This window comes from Bos taurus, chromosome 10, assembly GCF_002263795.3.
Source record: "Bos taurus isolate L1 Dominette 01449 registration number 42190680 breed Hereford chromosome 10, ARS-UCD2.0, whole genome shotgun sequence".
In the NCBI taxonomy this organism is placed as follows: Eukaryota; Metazoa; Chordata; class Mammalia; order Artiodactyla; family Bovidae; genus Bos; species Bos taurus.
Genome location: NC_037337.1, coordinates 30,834,599 through 30,861,330, shown reverse-complemented (window position 1 = coordinate 30,861,330; position 26,732 = coordinate 30,834,599). Strand labels below are relative to the sequence as shown.

At 37.0% G+C, this 26,732-nt stretch overlaps 1 protein-coding gene and 1 non-coding gene across 3 annotated transcripts in view; both read left to right on the top strand.

The window, feature by feature from the left end:
* DPH6 (diphthamine biosynthesis 6) overlaps window positions 1-24,292 on the top strand; it is a 189,318-nt gene extending 165,026 nt beyond the window's left edge. Inside the window, exons 7-9 of one of the 2 annotated variants that reach the window (XM_059890680.1) lie at window positions 12,582-12,676; window positions 21,961-22,052; window positions 23,227-24,292. In XM_059890680.1, the coding sequence (XP_059746663.1) occupies window positions 12,582-12,676; window positions 21,961-22,052; window positions 23,227-23,243 (204 nt within the window). In that variant the 3' untranslated portion in view covers window positions 23,244-24,292. 2 annotated transcript variants of the gene reach the window in all.
* A 1,943-nt stretch (window positions 24,293-26,235) lies between these two features.
* LOC112448585 (U6 spliceosomal RNA) lies at window positions 26,236-26,341 on the top strand. The gene has a single exon (XR_003036971.1). It is a non-coding gene; the product is annotated as a U6 spliceosomal RNA (small nuclear RNA).
* Window positions 26,342-26,732: the final 391 nt, after the last annotated feature.

Here is a 26,732-nt window from a genome sequence, read left to right as displayed (position 1 = left end):
ATGGACTGCATAAGCTATCAGGAGGAATAAATGGATAAAGAAGAATAAAGCATAGAATCATGAAGGATATTTATAATTTTGGAGCAGCGGGAAGGAAAGGAGTTGGAAAAGCCTAGCAGTAGCTTAGAAAACACAGTAACGTAGAAGCCTTAGGAAAATAATCACAAAGATTTGAGGCATCAGTTGTATGACATGATACATAAAATTTGGAAAAAAAGGTCATTAAACAGTGTCCCAGCCCATTGCTGTTCGTACTGAAATACCAGTAAACAGAACCACCATCCATCCAGTTTCCCAATGCAGAAAGCTGCAAATTTTTCTTAATTAAAAAAAAAAACTTTCCTCACTTCTCCATTCACTTATTTAAACCTGCTAAAAACTCTCTCAACCTATCTGCCCTCTCCTCTCCATCCTCAGTGCTCCTTCCCTGTTTCAGGTTATTTCCTCCTGCCAAGATTCCTCCAGCGACCTCTCAGTTCTTTCTGCTTCGTGACTTACTGCCCTCCAGCCCATTCTCCACGTGCAGCCAGAATGATGTTTCTAAAAGACAAATGAGATCCGGTCAATTCTCTGTTTAGAACATCCCCATGGGTTCTCATTGACCTGAGGATAATAACTCAGTATGGCTTATAAAGCTCCATAACATCTGTCCTCTTTCTAGGTTTTTAGCCTCATCTCTCCACTATTACTCATCTAGTTATGCTTCAGCTATGCAAAAATCAAAAAGATTCTTGGAAGGAAACCTGTGACAAACCTAAACAGAATGTTAAACAGCAGAGATAGCACTTTGACAACAAAGGTACATATAGTCAAAGCTATGATTTTTCCAGTAGTCATGTACAGATGTGAGAATTGAACCATAAAGAAGGCTGAGCACTGAAGCTTTTGAATGGTGGTTCTGAAGAAGACTCTTGAGAACCCCTTGGACTGAAAGGAGATCAAACCAGGCAATCCTAAAGGAAATCAGCCCTGAATATGCATTGGAAGGTCACTCACTGAAAAAGACTCTGATGCTGGGAAGGATTGAAGGCAAAGGGAGAAGGCAGTTGCAGAGAATGAGATGGTTAGATAGCATCACTGACTCAATGGACATAAGCTTGAGTAAATTCCAAGAGACTGTGGAGGACGGAGGAACCATGTGTGCTACAGTCCATGGAGTCATGAAGAATCAGACACAACTTAGCAACTTAACTACAAATGCCAAACTTATTTCAGTTTTTAGTACCCGTCATGTACTCTGGGACTTAACACATGCTGTTCCTTTTGGAGCAGTTTTCATCTCTCTTGCCTTTTCCCTCTCTCCCTTCCCATCCCCTTTCCCCTCCCCCTCCCTCTTTCTCTTTCCATGTCTCCCTCCAGACTTTCCTGGTTAACTTATCCTTTAGATTCTTTGAGAAGCCTTTTGAGGTTCTTCCAGTTAGATCCCATGCTTTGTAGTCCCACTGCATTTCATGCGTTCACCAAACCCACCCCTACCCTTTATTGTAACTGCTTGTTTGACTTTCTCCCTGTACCTGCAGACAGTAAGCTGTTTTATGCAAAATTTATGTCTGTTCCTATTGTTACTCCCAGCACTTAAAACAATGCCAAACCTACAGTAGACATTCAATAAATACTTCTTTAATAACTGCTATGAATGAATATATGCAGGGTCAAATTATTTTATATGTTAAATACATCATTTATATAAGAAATTATGATATGTTCTATAAACATCATGGTTTTATCTAAGTGGTAGGAGGGATGAAGGAAGTACAGTTTCATTTGGCCATTCTTGTATTTTTTCCAGTTTTAAGATTACTAACAGCAAATGAGACAGGTTTAAAAGAAGAAATATTTTGATTTAATAAGAAATTCTCACTAGTATGATCATTACAATCTTTTAAAGGGATAAAAAATTAAACAGGGAAATCATGATGCCCCATGACCTTTTCAGTTCAATACTCAGTAGAGTTCAAATGGCGTTATTATGAATATGAATGTTTATGTGAATAAATGTACCAGAAAAAAATAGAATCATATAAGTAATTTCCTTTACATTTACCCTAGGAATTCACTTTTTAAATGCTCAGACTCCAAGGCATTCTTATAAGCCATGAAATGACCCAAGTCAGCCACATCTGTTCAAAATGTGTTTTAGAAAGTTTATCTTAACAATAGTCAGTTGAAAAATTAATGTCCACCTTCCCTAAAAATTTTATCCAAAAGAGAACATAGCATAATTTAGATGTATATGAAGCAAAGAGCATGTTTTTATACAATGAAAATTATATTGTGACACAAGTAAAAACTGATCTTATTGCTTCTGGTTAGAAAACAGCAACATATTTCTTTTCATCTGGTCAAGATCCTTTTGAAATTTTGTTTTATTTTATTGATTTTATTAGCTTTATTTTTTTGCATTTATATGAAGGATGAGACTACTTGACTAATGTCAGACAAAATAGCAGGTATATTAAGTTTATAAAATAGTCATCTGATTTGAATCTTCTGTATAATATTCCCCAAATTGGTAAAAATAGTAACATTCTTGATTCAGTGGGTTAGATGAGAAAAGTATTGACTACCATGTGTAAATTTTATTTAGTTTTAGAGTTCCAAAAACAGAAAATGTTGATCCTATTTTGTCCTATTTCTAAGGGCATATCAAAAGCAATCAGTAACTCTCTCCTCCCTTTTACCTGATAATTCTGTTTGGTGGTGGCTTACTTTCTGTGAGTACAAGGCCAGTTAGACTCTTCTCTGGAAGTATGCAGGATAGCTGGACCATGGAGAAGAGAGTCATTTGGTCTTTGAGTACCATGTGCTACACACACTACTGGGAGAGAACTATGGGCTTCAGAGGGTTTAAGAAATTTAGAAACTTATAGTCTCATGACAAACGCTGAAATTCATAGTGATGCAATACAGAAATATGTGACAAGGCAGCACAGGACAACTCCACAGGCAATAATAGTGATTTCTGTAAGTAGACCAGAAGGAAGCTGCATGTTATGTTTATTACTGTTTATTACTTTTTATTTCAGTTTTTAAGATTTAGTCTTCAGGTTTTTTTTCAGCCAGTCAAGATTCTTTTGAATCTTTATTTAATTTTCCTATTGTATTAGCTTTATGTCTTGGTATTCTTGTGAAGGGTGGGATCAAATGGCTGAAGTCTTTTGACTCTCAGTTTATAGAGCTTGATTTTTATTGACTAGGCAGTGGTCAACACCATAAGTTTTTGAGAGGATGAATGCCATCTCTTATATTGTTAAGGAAAGTTAGTGTGTTGATAACATGTACCGTAGATGAGAGGGGTGAAAATAAAGCAGGGAGACAAGAGATTACTGTAATAGTTCAAGACCAAAATGATCAGGAAGGGTGTTAGAAACGAAGGGAGTGTTTACTTTGTCTCATTCGTTGCCACATGCCTTATGTATAGAATAGGATTTAGTAAGTCCTGAGTGAATATTTGTTGATTCAGTAAATAAATTCAAGAAATATTTTATCCATTCAACCTGTCTTTGTCTTTTGGTTGGGGCATTCAACCCATATACGTTTAAGGTAATTATTGATAAGTATGATCCCGTTGCCATTTACTTTATTGTTTTGGGTTCGAATTTATACACCCTTTTTGTGTTTCCTGTCTAGAGAATATCCTTTAGTATTTGTTGGAGAGTTGGTTTGGTGATGCTGAATTCTCTCAGCTTTTGCTTGTCTGTAAAGCTTTTAATTTCTCCTTCATATTTGAATGAGATCCTTGCTGGGTACAATAATCTGGGGCTGTAGGTTTTTTTCATCACTTTAAGTATGTCTTGCCATTCCCTCCTAGCTTGAAGAGTTTCTATTGAAAGATCAGCTGTTATCCTTATGGGAATTCCCTTGTGTGTTATTTGTTGTTTTTCCCTTGCTGCTTTTAATATTTGTTCTTTGTGTTTGATCTTTGTTAATTTGATTAATATGTGTCTTGGGGTGTTTCGCCTTGGGTTTATCCTGTTTGGGACTCTCTGGGTTTCTTGGACTGGAGTGATTATTTCCTTCCCCCTTTTAGGGAAGTTTTCAACTATTATCTCCTCAAGTATTCTCTCATGGTCTTTCTTTTTGTCTTCTTCTTCTGGGACCCCTATGATTCGAAGTTGTAGCATTTAATATTGTCCTGGAGGTCTCTGAAATTGTCTTCATTTCTTTTAATTCATTTTTCTTTTTTCCTCTCTGATTCATTTATTTCTACCATTCTATCTTCTAATTCACTAATCCTATCTTCTGCCTCTGTTATTCTACTATTTGTTGCCTCCAGAGTGTTTTTGATCTCATTTATTGCATTATTCATTATATATTGACTCTTTTTTATTTCTTCTAGGTCCTTGTTAAACCTTTCTTGCATCTTCTCAATCCTTGTCTCCAGGCTATTTATCTGTGATTCCATTTTGATTTCAAGATTTTGGATCAATTTCACTATCATTATTTGGAATTCTTTATCAGGTAGATTCCCTATCTCTTCCTCTTTTGTTTGGTTTGGTGGGCATTTATCCTGTCCTTTACCTGCTGGGTATTCCTCTGTCTCTTCACCTTGTTTAAATTGCTGAGTTTGGGGTGTCCTTTCTGTATTCTGGCAGTTTATGGAGTTTGTGGTGTTTCCTCACTGTGTGTGGGTTTGTACAGGTGGCTTGTCAAGGTTTCTTGGTTAGGGAAGCTTGTGTCTGTGTTCTGGTGGGTGGAGCTGGATTTCTTCTCTCTGGAGTGCAATGAAGTGTCCAGTAATGAGTTATGAGATGTCTATGGTTTGGGGGTGACTTTGGGCAGCCTGTATCTTGGAGCTCAGGGCTGTGTTCCTGTGTTGCTGGAGAATTTGCTTGGTATGTCTTACCCTGGAACTTGTTGGCCCTTGTGTGGTGCTTGGTTTCAGTGTAGGTATAATGGGAAAAAATAATAGCAAATGAAGCAACTAACAAACAACTAATCTCAAAAATATACAAGCAACTCCTACAGCTCAATTCCAGAAAAATAAATGACCCAATCAAAAAATGGGCCAAAGAACTAAATAGACATTTCTCCAAAGAAGACATACAGATGGCTAACAAACACATGAAAACATGCTCAACATCACTCATAACCAGAGAAATGCAAATCAAAACCACTATGAGGTACCATTTCATGCCAGTCAGAATGGCTGCGATCCAAAAGTCTACAAGCAATAAATGCTGGAGAGGGTGTGGAGAAAAGGGAACCCTCTTACACTGTTGGTGGGAATGCAAACTAGTACAGCCACTATGGAGAACAGTGTGGAGATTCCTTGAAAAACTGGAAATAGAACTGCCTTATGATCCAGCAATCCCACTGCTGGGCATACACACTGAGGAAACCAGAATTGAAAGAGACACGTGTACCCCAGTGTTCATCGCAGCACTGTTTATAATAGCCAGGACATGGAAGCAACCTAGATGTCCATCAGCAGATAAATGAATAAGAAAGTGGTAGTACATATACACAATGGAGTATTACTCAGCCATTAAAAAGAATACATTTGAATCAGTTCTAATGAGGTGGATGAAACTGGAGCCTATTATACAGAGTGAAGTAAGCCAGAAAGAAAAACACCAATACAGTGTACCAACACATATATATGGAATTTAGAAAGATGGTAACAATAACCCTGTATGCAAGACAGCAAAAGAGACACTGATGTATAGAACAGTCTTTTGGACTCTGTGGGAGAGGGAGAGGGTGGGATGATTTGGGAGAATGGCATTGAAATATGTATAATATCACATATGAAACGAGTCACCAGTCCAGGTTCGATGCACGATACTGGATGCTTGGGGCTGGTGCACTGGGATGACCCAGAGGGATGGTATGGGGAGGGAGGAGGGTTCAGGATGGGGAACACATGTATACCTGTGGTGGATTCATTTTGATATATGGCAAAACCAATACAATATTGTAAAGTTTAAAAATAAAATTAAATTTAAAAATATATATATAAAAAAATCACTTGCACATTTTTGTATGAACATAATTTTTCAACTCATTTTGGTAAATAACTAAGAGTGTGATTTCTGGATTGTATATGGTAAGGGCATGTTTAGCTTTGTAAAAAGTTAACATGCTGTCTTTCAAAGTAGCTATACCATTTTATGTTTCCACCAGCAATAAAGTAGAATTCCTGTTGCTTGAAAAAAAAAAAAATATTTTAAATGTAGGCTGTGTGGCAGAAGGAAAAGAAGTTAAGTTCCACTCAGGTATTTCAAGCTTGATTGAACTATTATAGAAATTGAGCAGGGAGAGAAGATTTTGAGGAAAAATCAAGAACTGTGTTTTATTTAAAACAATAATTCAGATCAGTCACTTAGTCATGTGCGACTCTTTGCGACCACATGGACTGCAGTACGCCAGGCCTCCCTGTCCATCACCAACTCCCAGAGTTTACCCAAACCCATGTCCATTGAGTCGGTGATGGCATCCAATCATCTCATCCTCTGTCATCCCCTTCTCCTCCTACCTTCAATCTTTCCCAGCATCAGGGTCTTTTCAAATGAGTCAGTTCTTCTCATCAGGTGGACAAAGTATTGGAGTCTCAGCTTCAACATCAGTCCTTCCAATGAACACTCAGGACTGATTTCCTTTAGGATGGACTGGTTAGATCTCCTTCCAGTCCAAGGGACTCTCAAGAGTCTTCAACACCACAGTTGAAAAGCATCAATTCTTCAGTGCTCAGCTTTCTTTATAGTCCAACTCTCACATCCATACATGACTACTAGAAAAACCATAGCCTTGACTAGATGGACCTTTCTTGGCAAAGTAATGTCTCTACTTTTTAATATGCTGTCTAGGTTGGTCATAGGAGTAAGCATCTTTTAATTTCATGGCTACACTCACCATCTGCAGTGATTTTGGAGCCCCCAAAAATAAAGTCTGCCATTGTTTCCACTGTTTCCCCATCTATTTGCCGTGAACTGATGGGACCAGATGCCATGACCTTGGTTTTCTGAATGTTTTTAAGCCAGATTTTTCACTCTCCTCTTTCACTTTCATCAAGAGGCTCTTTAGTTCTTCTTCACTTTCTGCCTTAAGGTGGTGTCATCAGCATATCTGAAGTTATTGATATTTCTCCCGGCATTGATATTTCTCTCTTGATTCCAGCTTGTGCTTCATCCAGCCCAGCATTTCTCATGATGTACTCTGCTTATACGTTAAATAAGCAGGGTGACAATATGCAGCCTTGACGTACTCCTTTTCCTATTTGGAACCAGTTCCATGTCCAGTTCTAACTGTTGCTTCCTGAGCTGCATACAGGTTTCTCAATAGGCAGGTCAGGTGGTCTGGTATTCCCATCTCTTGAAGAATTTTCCACAGTTTATTGTGATCTACACAGTGAAAGGCTTTGGCATAATCAATAAAGCAGAAATGGATGTTTTTCTGGAACTCTCTTGCTTTTTCCATGTTCCAGCAGATGTTGGCAATTTGATCTCTGGTTCCTCTGCCTTTTCTAAAACCAGCTTCAACATCTGGAAGTTCACAGTTCACATACTGTTGAACCCTGGCTTGGAGAATTTTGAGCATTACTTTACTAGCGTGTGAGATTAGTGCAATTGTGCAGTAGTTTGAATATTCTTTGGCATTGCCCTTCTTAGGGATTGGAATGAAAACTGACCTTTTCCAGTCCTGTGAACACTGCTGAGTTTTCCAAATTTGCTGGCATATTGAGTGTAGCACTTTCACAGCATCATCTTTTAGGATTTGAAAAAGCTCCACTGGAATTCCATCACTCCACTAGCTTTGTTCGTAGTCATGCTTCCTAAGGCCCACTTGACTTCACATTCCAGGATGTTAGCCTGTAGGTGAGTGATCACACCATCATGATCATCTGGGTCATGAAGATCTTTTTTGTACAGTTCTTCTGTGTTCGTACCACCCCTTCTTAATAACTTCTGCTTCTTAGGCCCATACCATTTCTGTCCTTTATTGAGCCCATATTTGCATAAAATGTTCCCTTGGTATCTCTAATTTTCTTGAAGAGATCTCTAGTCTTTCCAATCAATGCTCCCAAGTAAAACATTCAATAAGTATTTGGAGTTGTGGGGGGAGAAGATACATGGGAGAGAGTTTAATGACTAAGGTTTTCACTTTGAGAGCCATTTGCAATAGAGATGATAGAAGGAGTCATGAATAAATATAGAAGGAGTCATGATCCTTAAAGAAGGTATATATAAACAGCAGAACGTCCAAGGGTAGGGTCAATTAATAGAGAAATAATATACTAAGCATTGGATTAAAAGCTTTATATGTATTATATCTTTTAATACAGCATCCCCCTGAGGACAGGCTTTCCCTAAGCAAATGGAAATTCAGAGAACAAGCAAGTCATCCCAGGTCCCATGCCCAATCAGTGTTGGAACTAGAATATGAACCTAAAGATATTTCCCCCTAGTTTTCTAATTCTGCTCAAATTTATCTCTGTTCATAAATTTTATCTATCTTTTCCAGTAAATCTCTAATGTATAATTATAGTTTATGTTTAAAGTCCTTGTCTGTTGGGTTCAATATTTGGTGAATGTGTGGATCTGTTTCTATTTTGTTTGTTTTTCTCCTGATTATAGTCATTCTTTCACTTTTTATCTCTTAATTTGTTTTATATATTTTATGGTAGATAATGAATAAAAAAGAACAACAGAGACTGGAGTAAATATTTACTCCAGAAAAGTCACACCACTTCCTCTCTGTGACAGCTAGTCTGAGGTGTTTATTCTTTTTAGTCTGTTCTCCAGTTGAGGTGAGTCTGGTTTGATTTTTGTTTCGTTTCAGTTTGCTACTTGTTTGAAATGTTTTGAAAGCAGGATAAAGGTTCTCCCTTTGTCAGGGCATGTGATCTATTCTCCAATGAGTCTAGAGATCTCTCTCTCCCTCTTCCCTCTACCCTGTCCCCATGTTTTAAAGTCCTTCACCACTGTTTTGTGCCTTTTTAAGGCCTTACTACTCTCAGCCTTTCTCTGCCTTCTCTCTGGCTTTCCAAGTCTTGGCTGAAATCTCTCAATCTTCCTGCCCTGTCACCACCCCTTGGTACCTTGAAAGTTCAATAGAAAAGACTTGATGGGCAGGTGTTCTCAAAGGGATCTCTGTCTCTCCCCTCTCCTGCCCTGGAGAGGGGCAGTTTTCTGAGGGTAGCCACTGTGTGCACTTAGTTAAGACTCTGAAAAAAAATTGGCAGCTATACATACTCCCTGGGTCTCTTCAGGACTCTTAATAATCCATCACAGAGGTCCACAAGAGTTTGGCTTTCCACATACGCTGATAGACATCCCACATCCATGAAGCTTTGCTTCTACTCAGTCTGTTCCCCCATTAAGAAAGTGGCCATGAATCTTCACTCATCTCAGAAAAGCTTACCCTGATCTGCTATTGGTTCATCCAGATGCCTTTGCATTCTCAGATCTCTTTATGTAAAACACAAAGGTGTGGTTTTGTAGCTGATCTGGCATATTTTTGGTATTATGGTGACAACAATTGTCTGCTTCCACTTTTTATATACCAACTGAAACTATTTAATAAATGTCTTAATCCTTTATATCATACTTTAGTGGGGAAAAAAGCAACTTGAAAAACACTTTTTTTATTTTTCAATATAGTTTTCTATCTTATGCATTTAAATTATAGAAAGAATCACGATAATTCAGTAAGGAACTAAACCTTAGGAAAGCCTATCCAGTATTTTCAATTACAATGATATTGACAGAGAAACTATCAAAGTGAACTGCAGAAACTGTATTTGAAATGAGGAGGTGCTGGCCTACAATAATACTAATTCTGAGTTGAAACCCAGACACAGAACTGATATATGTCAGAATAAAGTTGCTACTTTCTATGAGTAGTGTAGATATGAGCAACACTTGCTTACATGTTTTAGAAAAGCAGATTGAACGTCTCATACCACAAATATGTCTCTAGATTCTCCACTTACCTTAACTGACCCCTTTTTCAAAAAATCAAATCACACATGCATGCTAGGTTGCTTCAATCATGTTCAATTCTTTACAGGCCCTTGGACTATAACCCTCCAGGCTCCTCCATACATGGGATTCTCCAAGCAAGAGTACTGGAGTGGGCTGCCATGCCCTCCTCCAAAGGATTTTCCCGATCTGGGGATCGGATGTGTTGGCAGGCAGGCGCTTTATCACTAGCACCACCTGGGAAGCCCAGTCACATGCACACGTCACGCTTTTGTGGTACCAGGTTGTTGATTTCTAACATAGCGCTGTGCCTTAGCTAAAGATTCCTAAAGAAAGTGGCTAGCTTAGGCTTTGCTTCTTGAGGAGGTTCTCTCAGGACACCAAAGGGCCTTGGAACTGGCCAAACGTAAGCCAAAAAGGATGGAATTTTTCTGAATACTTATGTCTACTAGAGCTTTAAGCTAATAGAGTTTAGAGAGTCTGCGAAAGACATCCTAAGAGTTCATAGGCTACTTCGTGGTTCATCAGCCATAAAATCCACTGCACGCTTGGAATCTGGAACCCATGGATTCTGGAATTCTGAAATCTGTCTGTGTAGAATCTTTCTTGACTTGGAATCTGTGTCCATGCTGGTCAGCGAGTGGTAGAGGGGGAAGAGATTGCACATATTATTTATAGAATCAACATCAATGCTTCATCATTCTGTGGTATTGAAATATAGGGTGCAATATATTTAGTAAGCTTCCAGAGACGAAGGACATTGTTTGTTTACTCCTGGAACTTTTTCATCTAGCAAAGCCTGCCCAATAATCACTATTCAGTAAATGTTTTTGGAAGAACTGACTGGTTGAATATTATGGAAATATTCTATGTGAATTGAAAATATCACTGGATTCATCCAAATTTTAGATTTCCTAGTGCTGGTTGGTTTAATATAGCAGTTTACATTATTTTTACTTAGGGACTAACAGAATTACTTCAGTAGGATAACAGCTATGCCAACATTAATTTAACAAAATAATTCAGTTATGCTTTTGTGGTAGATTATAGAAATTTTGCAAAGCTTCAATTATACATTTTCTAATAAAAAGAAGTCTGTGGTTATTAAGATATATTCCCACATAAAAAAAAAAAAACTGACCATAAAGATGAGAGTAGAAGGTTCCCTTGGCAGAAAGTCACTAGAATGAGAAGACCAATGAAGGGAGATGAGCACAGAAGGGGTCGGGCACTAGCTGACAGAACAAGGAAACGCCCTTGAAATCCATACCCCATTATTATTCCTACATTTTTACTGCAAAGCAGACATTAATTTAATTTGGTTTACTACTGTAATCTATTCTTGTTATCTGCTCTCATAATGGCCAGCTGCCATAATTCTGCCTTTCCAGTTCCCTACTTCATGACCCACCATGGTGAAAATTTATCTACTAAGTTTTTGCAAGTTCATATACTAAATGCCACCTCATTTTCTTTCCCTCACTTTTCTTGCTGTTTTGCTTTATAGGTCATTCACATTACCACTGATCCTTAGAGGGAATAGAATTTTCATAGATCCATCCTTTCAATCCCTAAGGGCACATAGTCAATAGATGAAATGTAATGGAGTTGGAATGGTAGCACAACTATAAAAATAACCAAATAAATAAATGTGTAATATTTATGCAGGTAAAACTGAAAACTTAGGCCACAGTCCCAGCACTGGCAGTAACAGAGAACATCAATGGAGTCACCCTTCCTTTGGGCTATGAGGATTTGGGGCTACGAGAGGCTATAAGCAGGAAAAGCTATGAAATTCAGAATGAAGGAGTTAGAATCACAGTGACAAAGCCTCCATGAAAGACCAGAATGATTCTGTTGCACAGCTAGTGAGAGTGCTCCCCAGCTCTGATTCCAGCCTTGCTCCAGCCCAATAAGAGAGGATTTTATTCTCAGTATCAGGATCATTTAAATAACAACTTCTATTTCATGCAAAGCATGGGGTCAGGGTGGGGAGTGGTTGTTTCTTTGCTTATTTTTTTTTTAATTTCAGGTTTAATCAGACAACATTATAAGCTTTTCTTGGAGTTAGACCCTCCCGGGGCTTGTCTGCAGCATTGGAACTTCATTAGATCTTGATATTCCTAGAACTTTACTACTAATAATAGCCTTAAGCATAATAACCATGTTTATGACTTCCTTTTGTTCATAGGCCCAAGGAAAGGCCTTAGATTACATTCTCTTGTGTTGTCTGAGAAATTTTCTAAACGCATTTTTTCCCCTTCCATATATAGGTCAAAGGGCAGGGAAAGCACAATTTGGCTGCATATATCCTCATTTAGTACATAATGACTTAGTATCTTTCCTCCTTTTGAAGCTAAAGCTAGTGTCAAACTTTATAGTAATCTTTAAGCTTTTTCATTATACATAAAAATATTGGTCCAATATATCTTTTTATAAGGATTTGGGGATTATTTAAAATGCTATGATTTATGATAACATTCTTCAAATGGTTTTTAACAGTTTTTAAACAGAAACGTAAGTCATTTTCCTATAGCTCACAATCTGTTTTGGAATTAAAGTTTCTAACATGGATATTTTTTTAGGACAAAATAAGTTAACATTTTTGTTATCTAAATTTTAAGTTTCCTGTTTCTTTCTCTTTTTTTCTGTTTTCAGCTTTCTAAGAAATATGGAGTCCATGTTTGTGGAGAAGGTGGAGAATATGAAACGTTCACTTTGGATTGCCCTCTATTTAAGAAGAAAATAATTGTGTAAGATATCATTTCAGCATTTTCTTACCCTTCCTCAAATTTAAGTGATGGAAGCAACTTAACTTTAAGCTGGAGGCAACTTTTGTTGGGAGAAATAGAACATGTCCTCCAAGTTCACAAACACTCAATTTGTTTAATACCAGTGAAGTCGTCTGAATACCTAAATCAATACCTGACAAGACGAGGCCTTCATAGAAGCCTATAAACTTTTTAGACATTGCACTTTCGTTTACTTGCTGATTATGGCCTGCAGTAAAACTGGTACCTACACACTGACACTTTTATCCTTTCATGAAGTGTGAATTGCCTGTATTATTTATCTTTCATTACAGCTACATTTGATAAACTGCCACATCAGTAGCCTGTGGGTTCCATTAACTCCATCCTCTTTTTCTTTCTTCTTGGCTTTAATAACTTAGAATAGTTATACTAAACAGTTCTCTTCAATTATTTGGGGTTATTTTTACATATAAACTTCTTAAAAATGAATTCTGTTTATGGTGAGTAGTGTGATTTCTTTGCCATAAATTGTTAAACATTTGTGTAGTAAAAGACAGGGACTTTCTTCGGTTGGTTACATCATTACCCATACTCTTAATTGATGTCACTCTTCTCATACGCTAAGAGAGCATTTTATTTGCTTTTCCTACGCTCTTTAGCTTCTTGAAAAGCTTGTCAGAATTATGCTTGATTTCAGAAACCTCATCTGCTAAAAGATTAGAATCTTGGATCGAATGAACCACTTCAGTGTTTTCAACACTGAAAGGTGATTTCTTTGTACATACTAATAATGAGGGAAGGAGTGTTCTAAGAAGTGAAAACAACTTGAGGTGAATTTTCTAAAAAATACCTTTATCTTCAGAAACATAGCCAAGACCTCATCCTTTGCAGTATTTACCCACTCTTGCTTTTCTTGTTTCTTCTAACTTCTTTCCCATTAATAATCATCAACATAACAATGCATTTGGCCGATATGTACCTATTACCTATTATGCCTGAAACATTCTACTGAGCACCGTGGACGTTGGACATAGTTCCTGTCTCCAAAATGGTGGAAGTAAGACACATCTGCATAGAATTTGACACAAAATGGTAAAGAATAAGAGTCACAAGAAAAATTTCATAAACAGGAGGTATTTCTCCTGACTTCAGTGTTTACGAAACAATTCATGATTGACTTGTGCATTAGGTATTGCTTCTGTGAAAAAATACTGTTTTGTTACTCAAGAAGAGCATTTGCATGCTAGGGTGAAATTACAGTATAATGGGAAACTTGCAGTATACTTATGAATATGGGACTAACAAAATTAGGAAAAAAATTAAAAGCACAGTAAGAGAAAAAAAGGCCAAAGAAGAATATTCTTCCTATTTATTTGACAACTTGAGGTCCTGGGGCACCTAGAAGTCTTTATGGACAACCTAGAATTATAAGAAATGTACTGCTTTACATTACATAACCAGAAGGTTTGTTTATAATAGTAAACTTTAGACCTGAAAAATGAATCTTTCATCTTATCATTTTGTAGATAAGGAAACCTCAACCTAACTGAGACAATGGCATGATGGGAGTTTGTCATGATGTTGAAGAGAGGGAAGTCGGGGAAGGTATATTGGAACCCTCTAGTGCCAAAATGAGCTGTTCAGTTGAACTGGGTAATCATTTGTTGAGGAGAATGATGTGGGTAGGACTCTGCAGGCTGCTGCCCTACTCTGTAAGGGTTCTTTAAGAATGGAGGGGCTAATCAGCAATACTGTAGTGTGCACCCCTTAAGAACAGAGGAGGAAGTGCTGAGGATATTTCTTTCTTATCAACTAATCGCTAATCTAAATCTGATGCTTAAGCAAATTCTTTGCTTTCTTTTCTTCATATTTTCTGCCTCACCTCAGCTTCACAGCTTTATTTGAATTCTTTTCTCTAGATGGCCTTCCCATTTATCCCTACTTTGCTAAATCCTTCCATTTTTAAAAACTTTGGTAGTTATTGCCCCCAGTGCCTATTTTCATAACTTAACTCTCAGAACATACAGTAGGCACTAATAAATGTTGAATATCTTTGAATTAATTTTACTTATGATTTGTATATATACTATTTCACTTTTATGCATTTCTTTCTTAAGTTATACTTACAGGTTATAGTAGTTGAATGGAAAAAGAATATCACCCACTATATGCAAAATCTTTCCTTCACTTTAAAAAAAAGAAAATGTCCTTACCATGCTTATCTGATAAGCACTGAATGTGACGATATGAGTGAACAAGCATTGCACATTCTAAAACCATTATGTAAATTATTTCACTTAGAGATAGTTGTCCTTGTGATAAAATTAAAAGATAAGTTTAGACCAGGCAACTAGTTGTTAACAACTGACTATTAATCATCATGGATCCTGTAAGTTGGACTTCATTTGGGAGACAAATTTATGCTATTTCCTATTCTATTTGATATAGTAGTGAATTTCCACAATTAGCATATGACTACTTGATTATTAGGAGTCCCCTTTTAAATTTCTGATTCAAAATTTTATTGTTAAAAAGGAGATTACATCTAACAGGAGAAAAAAATAAACTTTTTCATGTAAAATTATTTTATTATGATTGGCAATTGTTTTAAAATAAAAAAACAGAGATTAACTCTCTTGTATAATGAAGGAATTGAGACAAATGGGTGGTTCTAGAAGTTTAGGCTTCCCTGGTGGCTCAGCTGGTTAAGAATCCACCTGCAATTTGGGAGACCTGGGTTCGATCCCTGGGTTGGGAAGATCCCCTGGAGAAGGGAGAGGCTACCCACTCCAGGATCCCTGACCTGGAGAATTCCATGGTCCGTATAATCCATGGGGTCGCAAAGAGATGGACATGACTGAGTGACTTTCACTTTCTAGAAGTTTATTATGAGATATATTAGAGATATATTCCAATTAACATTTTTTAAATCTTGTAGGAAAGACTAGCATACCAGTCTTTGCCTGGAAGTAATTTAGAAAAAGTTTTACTAGACCATTTTACAATATACGTTTCACATCAATTACAATGTGCCTACCCACCTCTAGATACAAATTTTTAGGTCAGAAAATGAGTTTTTTCCTGAGGAGCCTTGATAAAAAGAATTACGGCTTAGTCTTTAAGAGAAGAAGATACTTGCAGGTCCTAAAATAATAAACCTATTTTCCTATTGTTTCTTACTTTGAAATATGTATGTATGTGTATCGAAAGTAAGAATTGAAACATAAGAAATATAGCCAATATTTTGGGGGGAAAAAGTAAAAACTAAAGTACCAGTACTGTATTAATGAAAGTGATAATTTTCTTCTTGCTATTGATGAACACATCTTTAATGTCAGTATTTGATACAACCCCACATTTCCATTTGAACTAACAATATTAATATACTACTATTATACAGTTGCTATGTATGGGATGGGTGGATGGATAGAAGAAACAGTGGGTAGGAAGGAGGGATGAAAAGAACTAAATTCAATGATTAAAACATTATGTACTCATTTTCCCCACTCACTCCTAGTTTCTACCGATTCAAGTCAAGACATAATTCAGCCCAGAGCATCCTAATATCACATTTAGCAGTGGGGATGAATCAAGAACTTTCCTTATCTACTTTCTCATGTCTCTCCTATATCACTTGGGAAATTAAAATTTATGAACTAATTTCCCTTGTATTTAAATTTATATAATTATTTTTATTACGCTAGAGGTGCTATATGATGTTATTGGTATATATGTGTGATGATGTTCATCCACTCCAGTGTTCTTACCTTGAGAATCCCAGGGACGGGGGAGCCTGGTGGGCTGCCGTTTATGGGGTCGCACAGAGTCGGACACGACTGAAGCGACTTAGCAGCAGCAGCAGCAGCATACATATACAAGTAATATGCATGTATGAAAATGTATATATTCAGGTAAAGACAGGTAATTGAAAAATCTGTGTGGATTTTTGATAGTAAATATGTTTAACAAAGTTAAACTATACAGTAATTTTTTTATTCAACAAATGAGTGAATACCTGGCAATATATTCTTCTCTGAGCCAGAGGTGAAGTATAGAGGAACAGACAGACAAAGATGAGCAAAACGTGGTCCCTCATTGAAAATGAAGACAAGCACAGAAACACATAATTCTAATATAATAGATGTATTATGAAAGGGCTGTTGGGTTGCAAAGATCCCCTGTAGGACGAAATGGCAATCCGTTCCAGTATTCTTGCCTGGAAAATCCCATGGACAGAAGAGCCTGGTGGGCTACAGTCCATGGGGTCACAAAGAGTCAGACACGACAGAGCAACTGAATTTGTGTGCACACACACACACACACACACACAAATGCATGACCAGAGCACAGAAAGCAGGAAACTAGCACTGTGTGAGGATGTCAGGCAAGGCTTCACAGAAATGTGAGGATAAGTGTGAGTTTATAGGGGATATCTATGTGTGGTTGTGTTTTCGAGGGGAAGTAGGAACCAAGATCATGGCTGAATCTCAAAAGAAAGTATCAGTTTTTTGAAGTGAGAAGGTGGGGCCTGATCTCATACCTTGAGAGGGAGTCTGCTTCAGATAAGAGAGACTCAGACCTGGCTCAGGTAGCTGCCCTTTTGAAGTTGTAACTGGGGATAAGCCTAACGCAGCTGTTTGCTATAGAGAAATCTCCATTCTGTAAGAGGTCGAGGCTGCACTGATTACTTGTATCAGTAGGGACAGAGGAGGAGGGTAGCCAACTGGAAAGCATTTTTGCTGTACTTCAGTTGTTCTTAATTTGGGGGGTTTCTCTGAGGGTACTCCAGCAGATCCTGTTCTGGGTATCAGAAGCCGACAGAAACCAGAGACCCTTGAAAGTTGAGTTTCAACTGACAGTTTATGAAAGAAAAGAAGAGCAATAGTGGCATTATGCTCTTTGAAGCTACAAGCTATTTATTTGATATCTATTATCTATCTTCCAGTTGATTCTGGCTTTGTATAAGAGAATGAAATTATATTAGTCAATTATGGATTTAACAGAATCCATAAAAATCATATTCCTCTTCATTTAGTTCTGTTATATAGTATGATTAGAATGTTATATATTTTCTCTAGAAAACAGTCTTGATTCAAATGTGATAATTATATCAATTAAGTGAGCCATTTGCTGCCAATCTTCTGTTTCTAGTGGGGATAACTGGCATGAGAACGGAGGGCCTGAAACCCTTTCTACTGACACATCATTGGTTTAGGTTAGACATATTTTGGTGTATCCATTGTCAAGGATATCAAGACCAAGCTCCTACATCAGGCATAATTCAGGCTCAGGGTCAGTTTCCAAAGCTGGAAGTAGTAACCCCAAGAGATTGAAATCTAACGTAAAAATGAGATCATATACAATAGTAAGAATTTGAATCTATTGATGAGCCAAGACACGACAGAATGATCTCTGTTCATTTCCAAGCCACACCATTCGATATCACAGTAATCCAAGTCTATGCCCCGACCAGTAATGCTGAAGAAGCTGAAGTTGAATGAACCTACAAGAACTTCTAGAACGAATACACAAAAAAGATGTCATTTTCATTATAGGAAATGAAATGCAAAAGTAGGAAGTCAAGAAATACCTGGAGTACAGGCAAATTTGGCCTTGCAGTACAAAATGAAGCAGGGAAAAGGCTAATAGAGTTTTGCCAAGAGAATGCACTGGTCATAGCAAACACCCTCTACCAACAACACAAGAGAAGACTCTACACATGGACATCACTAGATGGTTAATACCAAAATCAGATTGATTATGTTTTTTGCAGCCAAAGATGGAGACGTTCTATACAGTCAGCAAAAACAAGACTGGGAGCTGACTGTGGCACAGACCATGAACTACTTACTGGCAAATTCATACTGAAATTGAAAAAAGTAGGGAAAACCACTAGACCATTCAGATATGAGCTAAATTAAATCTCTTACAATTATACAGTGGAAGTGACAAATAGATTCAAGGGATTAGATTTCATAGACAGAGTGCCTGAAGAATTATGGACGGAAGTTACTGACATTGTACAGGAGGCAGGGATCAAGACCATCCCCAAGGAAAAGAAATGCAAAAAGGCAAAATGATTGTTGAGGAGGCCTTACAAATAGCTGTGAATAGAAGAGAAGTGAAAGGCAAAGGAGAAAAGATATACCCATTTGAATGCAGAGTTCCAAAGAATACCAAAGAGAGCTAAGGAAGCCTTCCTCAAGGATTAATGCAAAGAAATAGAGGGAGGGGGAAAAAATGGAAAGCCCTAGAGATCTCTTCAAGAAATTAGAGATACCAAGGAAACATTTCATGCAAAGATGGGCTCAATAAAGGACAGAAATGGTATGCACCTAACCAAAGCAGAAGATATTAAGACAGGTGGCAAGAATACACAGAAGAACTATATGAAAAAGATCTTCACAACCCAATAATCACAATTATGTGATCACCAACATAGCTCCAGACATCCTGGAATGGACCTTAGGAAGCATCACTATGAACAAAGCTAGTGGAGGTGATGGAATTCCAGTGGAGCTATTTCAAATCCTAAAAGATGATGCAGTGAAAGTGTTGCACTCAATATGTCAGCAAATTTGAAAACTCAGCAGTAGCCACAGGACTGGAAAAGTCAGTTTTCATTCCAATCCCAAAGAAAGGCAATGCCAAAGAATGTTCAAACTACCGCACAATCACACTCATCTCACACACTAGTAAAGTAATGCTCAAAATTCTCCAAGCCAGGCTTCAACAGTCCATGAACCGAGAACTTCCAGATGTTGAAGCTGGTTTTAGAAAAGGCAGAGGAACCAGAGATCAAATTGCCAACACCTGCTGGATCATGGAAAAAGCAAGAGAGTTCCAGAAAAACATCTATTTCTGCTTTATTGACTATGCCAAAGCCTTTGACTGGGTGGATGACAACAAACTGTGGAAAATTCTTTAAGAGATGGGAATACCAGACCACCTGACCCACCTCTTGAGAAATCTGTATGCAGGTCAGGAAGCAACAGTTAGAACTCAACGTGGACCAACCGACTGGTTCCAAAGGTTAAGGCATAGGTCAAGGCTATGTATCGTCACTGTGCTTTTTTAACTTATATGCAGGGTACATCATGAGAAACATTGGGCTGGAAGAAGCACAAGCTGGAATCAAGATTGCTAGGAGAAATATCAATAACCTCAGATATGCAGATATCACCACATTCATGGCAGAAAGTGAAGAAGAACTAAAGAGCCTCTTGATGAAAGTGAAAGAGAAGACTAAAAAGCTGGTTTAAAGCTCAACATTCAGAAAACTAAGATCATGGCATCTGGTCCCATCACTTCATGGCAAATAGATGGAGAAACAGTAGAAAGAGTCAGAGGCTTTACTTTTGTGGGCTCTAAAATCACTGCAGATGGTGACTGCAGCCATGAAATTAAAAGACGCTTGCTCCTTGAAAGAAAAGTTATGACCAACCTAGACAGCATATTAAGAAGCAGAGACATTACTTTGCCAACAAAGGTCCATCTAGTCAAAGCTATGTTTTTTCCAGTAGTCATGTATGGATATGAGAGTTGTACTATAAAGAAAGCCGAGCACCGAAGAATTGATGCTTTTGAACCTTGGTGTTGGAGAAGACTCTTGAGGGTCCATTGGACTGCAAGGAGATCCAACCAGTCCATCCTAAAGGATATCAATCCTAAATATTCATTGGAAGGAATGATGCTGAAGCTGAAACTCCAATACTTTGACTACCTGATGCGAAGAACTGACTTATTGGAAAAGACCCTGATGTTGAGAAAGATTGAAGGCAGGAGGAGAATGGGACGACAGAGGATGAGGTGGCTGGATGGCATCACCAACTCAATGGATATGAGTTTGAGTAAACTCCCGGAGTTGGTGATGATAGGGAGGCCTGGCATGCTGCAGTCCATGGGGTCACTAAGAGTTGGACACGACTGAGCAACTGAACTGATGAGGCAATATAGAACCAGGATAGACAAGTATGGAGTAAATAAGCAGGACAACTTAACTAGGGTTAACAAGGCAGAGAGGCAAGTGGTAAAAAGCAAGAGGTCTCCTCTTTGCTTTCTTTTTCTCCTCCTTTTGTTCTTTATACAGGGAGGCATCTTTTGGTTTAGGTAGTCTGTGAAGACAGATTATTACTTTCTTTCATGATCACAACTCTTTAATGATTTTATTTCTACTGTAATGTGTTACTTTTAATATCATAGAAGCCCATTTTAATTTAATTTTAAAGCACTAACAAGATTCATATTTGATACAAAAGGTTCATGAATGGTATCATCAGACTGCTTTTTCTCTATCTCTGATTTTCATGTGAAAAGTAAACAGATTTTGCCCATGAAAATTTAATATACTGGATCCTAGTATTTTGAGATTTCTTCTGTTGTCACTAAATAACTTTACAAACACTGATTCAAAATTATTTTATATAAATGGAAAAGATGCAAAGTAAGAATCTATTTTGCTGAACCACAGTGGTTAAAATGCTAACAATGTACTAGTATGAACACTGCAACTAGTTCCTGAGGCTTTAAAAAGAGATGAGCAATTTCTGCTTTTAGAGTTTCAATTAAAATGCAAAAACACTGTTTCTTAATCAACAACAATAAAAATAATTAGTTATTAGAACTTCACACATAATCTTATTTATTTACATGTGCTTTACAGGGTATCTTTGATAAAAGTTGATTTAATTTACGTGTATCCATATGGTGCCAGCAAGCAGTTCATACTATTTTACCTGAATGTGGTAATTGCTATGTCAGACAGTCAATTTTAATAGCAATGATATTACAGTGTGAAGAGTTCATCTAGAGCTTAAAACCATCACCAGTACTGCTTTTGTGAAGGATAATTGAGATTTTGTGTGAAACACTGAATGAATTACCTCTTGAAAATGAAAAGAATAATGAAGATAAAGCCCTATTGTTTAATGGTTAGCCCATACCAACCAAGTTTGTGGAAATGAAATTGAATAGAGGCTTCAAGCTGTAAAACTGTTCAGAGAGCTCTGAGTGAACCTGAAAGTTGAACTGTGTGTCCTCATAAAGATGAAAGCTTCTTTACTTACTCTTGAAAGTTTAGTTCTCTCCATCTTTTACCCAATTAAATATTTAATTATTAAAAGTAGATGTTAATCACTAATTGTGAAGTAAATACGTATACAGTAGTATTCCAGTAGAAATAAATGAGGATTTTTGGTCTTTTCTAGTCACTAGTAGGCGTTAGTTTGCCACAAAACAGATTTTGCATAGTATATAAACTAATTATAATTTTTATTTTATTTCAGAGATTCATCAGAAGTAGTCACACATTCAGCTGATGCATTTGCACCTGTGGCTTACCTACGCTTTTTAGAATTGCACTTGGAGGACAAGGCAAGTAAGCTAAAATTTGCAGTGATTTAAAGTGAAAATTGGGATATGTGCATTGTCTCTATATATGTAATTCTGTAACAACAAATGAAAGGCAAAAAATGATTTTTTTCAGATCCTCAGTCAATAACTAAGAATTTTTCAGCTGTTTATGATTCTGAGAGCTCTATATGATATAAAAGACATTACATTTCTGAAGAGTTTGTAGTTCATCTGAAAAGGGAATCATATATACATTAATCGAGGAGAAGACAGGACAATGTATAACCAAATATTAAATCATCTAGTAAATTAAGAGTTAGGTTGTTGAGCATTTGCTGTAGGGGAAAGGTTTGAGGATAAATTGAATACTCATACAAAATTTGAGGAGAATGAGAAATTAAAGCTGTGCCAAAAATAAACAAGAGAACAGACGTACAAATAAAAGATGGAAAATTAAGCAAAAACTATGATAAAGAGTTTTATTTTAAATATATTGTCAAGATACAGCAGGTTTATTTTTAAATGTTTTGTAAAGTAGTTAAGGTCTAGATTAGACCCTTTGATTAAAAGTTCTGCTCCTTAAGACATAAAGGATTGGGAAAAGGCTTCTGCATCTTTCGTGTTCTATCACCAAGTCTTGATGCACACCCAGAGTTTTATATATATAATAGATAATCTGAAGAATCAAGAAACTCAGTGATCGGCAAAAGAAGGAGAAAAATGGGAACCCCAGAAATCTCTTAATCAGGAGGAGTTTCCAAAAGTAGAGAATGATATTTGCTGTCATTTCTCCAGAAAAATTAGGATAGACAGAGTTGAAAATAGATCATTGAATTGGGCTGAAAGGAGGCTATTTCAGTGACCATTTGCCCAGAAGCTGGTAACCCTGGAGACAGTGAAGCTAAACTGTCCAGACTTCTTCCAGATCCAGATCCACGGAAAGAAGCTTCTTATTTCAGGTCTCTGCTACTTTCGCTGCCATGTGCATACACACAAAAATCAAAAGCACCAAATTCTGGTTTAGATACATTGGCCGTGATACCTTCAGCTCTACCTAAATAGCTCATTATTCACACTGTTTGGATATTTCGTTAGTCTTCACTGACCATTTGCCCTCTTTGGGAAAACAATGTTACTTCTGTGAGGTACAATACTCGTTGACACTGAATAAATATGGTGTGTTTCCTTTGTTTTTTTAGGTGTCCCCAGTACCTGACAACTGCAGAACATCTAATGATATACACAACTCTTGAAAAACATTTTTTGTTACTAACCTGCTATTTCTATTTAAATTTAAAAATTACATAGCATTGTCCTAATTATTTTATGCCACTTTTTCTCATTACCCTTTTTTTTAATTCTTAGAAATATTTACTTTATCAGAAATTAGTAGAACCATTGACTGGTTAACACATCCTGTGCATCATCTCTGGTAGATTTTTCTTTTCCCTTTTACTTCATCTGCAGTCCTCATTTTCTGCTCTCATCTCAGCCAATGATATGATGCAAAGGCATTTGAAAATGAAGATGAAAAGGCAATCACTATATTTAATCACATTTACTGGGTGTCATCATTTTTGTTTTGCATATATTCATTGCTTCAACATTACTGGACAATCAGGAAGAATACCATTAGCTCTTATTGGTTATTTTATAACTGATTAAAAACATGCAGTTTTTCAGCATTACCTATGTTGACTTCAGGCTGTTTTTTGAACTCACAGAAAAATTGAGCAGAAGGCATAGAGAATCCCCACACATGCACAGTTCCCCCGAACTATCAACATCCCCCACCACAACAGTACATTTGTTACAATCGAGGGATTTACACTGACACATCATTATCACCCAAGGTCCATAGACAATTCACTCGGTATTGCACGTTCTGTGGATGACACGTATCCATCATTAGACATGCCATACTGAGGATGTCCACTGCCCTAAAAAATCCTCTGTGCCCCACCTTTCATCACTTACTTCCTCCATCTCCTGGCAACCACTGATCTTTTCATCATCTCTCTAGTTTTGCTTCTTCCAGAAGGTCATATAGTTAGAATAATACAGTATGTTGCCATTTTTAGATTGGCTTCTTTCCCTTAGTAATATGCATTTAAGGTTTCTGTGTGTCTTTTCATAAGTTTTTAAGTGCTTAATAGTATTCCATTGTCTGGACATACCATGATTTATTTATCCATTCACCTACTTAAGAACATCTTGGTTGCTTCCAAGTTTTGACAATTGTGAATAAAGCTGCTATAAAACACCCATGTGCAAGTTTTTGTATGGACATAACTTTTCAACTCTTTAGGGTAAATGCCAAGGAATATGATTGCTGGATTATATGATGAAAGTGTATTTAATTTCACAAGAAGCCATCCAACTGTCTTCCAAAGTGTCTGTACCATTTTGCATTCTCACCAGCAGTGAATGAGATTCACTATTCTCTATTCCTATTCCCTCTATTTGTTCACTATTTGTATTCCTCTGCCTCCTTGTCAGCTTTTGATATTGTCAGTGTTTTGGACTTTTATCATTTTAATAGGTGTGTAATAGTATCTCATTGCTGTTTTAATTTGGATTTCCCTGATAGCATATGATGTGGAACATCTTTTCATATATTTTATTTGCTATCTCTGTATTATATTTGGTGAGATATCTGCTTGGATCTCCTGCCCATTTTTTATATGAACTCTGTTTTCTTATTATTGAGATTTAAGAATTTTCTGTATGTTTTGGAAATAATTCTTTATCAGCTATGTCTTTTGCAAGTACTTTCTTGTGATCTATGGCTTGTCTTCTCATTCTTTGCCAGTAACTTTGCCAAAGCAGAAGTTTTTAATTTTAATGAAGCCCAGGTTATTATTTCTTTCATCAATTATGTCTTTGGTATTATATCTAAAAGTCATCACCAAACCCAAGATCATCTAGATTTTCTCCATTTTATCTTCTGTGATTTTTATACTTTTGCATTTTACATTTGGGTCTGTTATTCATTTTGACTTTATTTTTGTAAAAGGATATAAGGTTTGGGTCTGGATTCATTTTTTCATGTGTGGATATTTGGTGGTTCTGGCATCATCTATTGAAAAGATTGTATTTTCTCCATTATATTTCTTGCCCCTTTGTCAAAGATCAATTGACTATATTTGTGTAGACATAATTCTTAGCTCTCTATCTGTTTCATTGATTTGTTTGTCTATTCTTTTGCCAATACCACAATGTCTTAATTACTATAGCTTTGTAGTATATCTTAAAGTCAGATAATGTCAGATTCTGATTTTGTTCGTCTTCTTCAATATTGTATTGACTATTCTAGGCCTTTTACCTTTCCCTTTAAGCATTAGAGTCCATTTTTTATATCTACAAAATGACTTGGTAAGATTTTAAATGGAATAACATTGAATCTATTGATCAAGTTGGAAAGAACTGACAACAGTATTGAATCTTACTATCCATGACCTTGGGGTATCTGTTTACTGTATTCTTCTTTGATTTCTGTCATCAGAGTTTTATGTATATATGTATATGTATATATGCTTGAATATCCTTTTTATTTTCATCATTCTAACCTAATATGTTAAATATTGCCTCCTTTCAACTTTTTTTTTTGCAAATGACAGACATCAAGGTAGCATTCTTAGTGTGAATCAGGAAAGAAATAAGTAAGAGTTCCTTTTCCAGAAATTGTATTATGTATCAATGGCTTGAGTAAAGCACTGACCAAGTCAGCAGCTCTACCCCTGAGCCCACTCAGGTAGTAGAGAAGGGGATTTTATAGAATGAAAACAAAAGTGTCGTTAACAAAGGAAAGATGATTAAATGCTCAGTTCAGTTCAGTTCAGTAGCTCAGTTGTGTCCGACTCTTTGTGACCCCATGAATTGCAGCACGCCAGGCCTCCCTGTCCATCACCAACTCCTGAAGTTCACTCAAACCCATGTCCATTGAGGTGGTGATGCCATCCAGCCATCTCATCCTCTGTCGTCCCCTTCTCTTCCTGCCCCCAATCCCTCCCAGCATCAGGGTCTTTTCCAATGAGTCAACTCTTCGCATGAGGTGGCCAAAGTATTGGAGTTTCAGCTTCACCATCAGTCCTTTCAATGAACACCCAGGACTGATCTCCTTTAGGATGAACTGGTTGGATCTCCTTGCAGTCCAAGGGACTCTCAAGAGTCTTCTCCAACACCACAGTTCAAAAGCATCAATTTTTGTGCTTGCTCCAGCAGCACACATACTAAAACTGGAAGGATACAGAGAAAATGAGCATGGTCCCTGTGCAAGGGTAAAGGAAAATTCATGAAGTGTTCCATATTTTTGGAATATTACTCATATTTTTGGAATATTCCTAAAAATAAAAAAAAATGGGTCATTTGTAATTATATAGTTGAACTTAAGACAGTCATATAGAAATGTAAGCCAGAAGGATAAAAACAAATATTGCATATTAATATATGTATATATGGAATTGAGAAAAATCCTACTGATGAACCTATGTGCATGGCAGGAATAAAGACACAGATGTAGAGAACAGACTTCTGGGCACAGGAAGGAAAGAACGGGTGGGATGAATTGAGAGAGTAGCACTGATGTATATATACTACAATGTGTAAAACTTAAAGCTAGTGGGAGCCTGCTGTCTAGCACAGGGAGCTCAGCTCTGCTCTGCGATGACCTAAAGGGGTTGAGTTGCGGAAGGAGTGTGTGGCA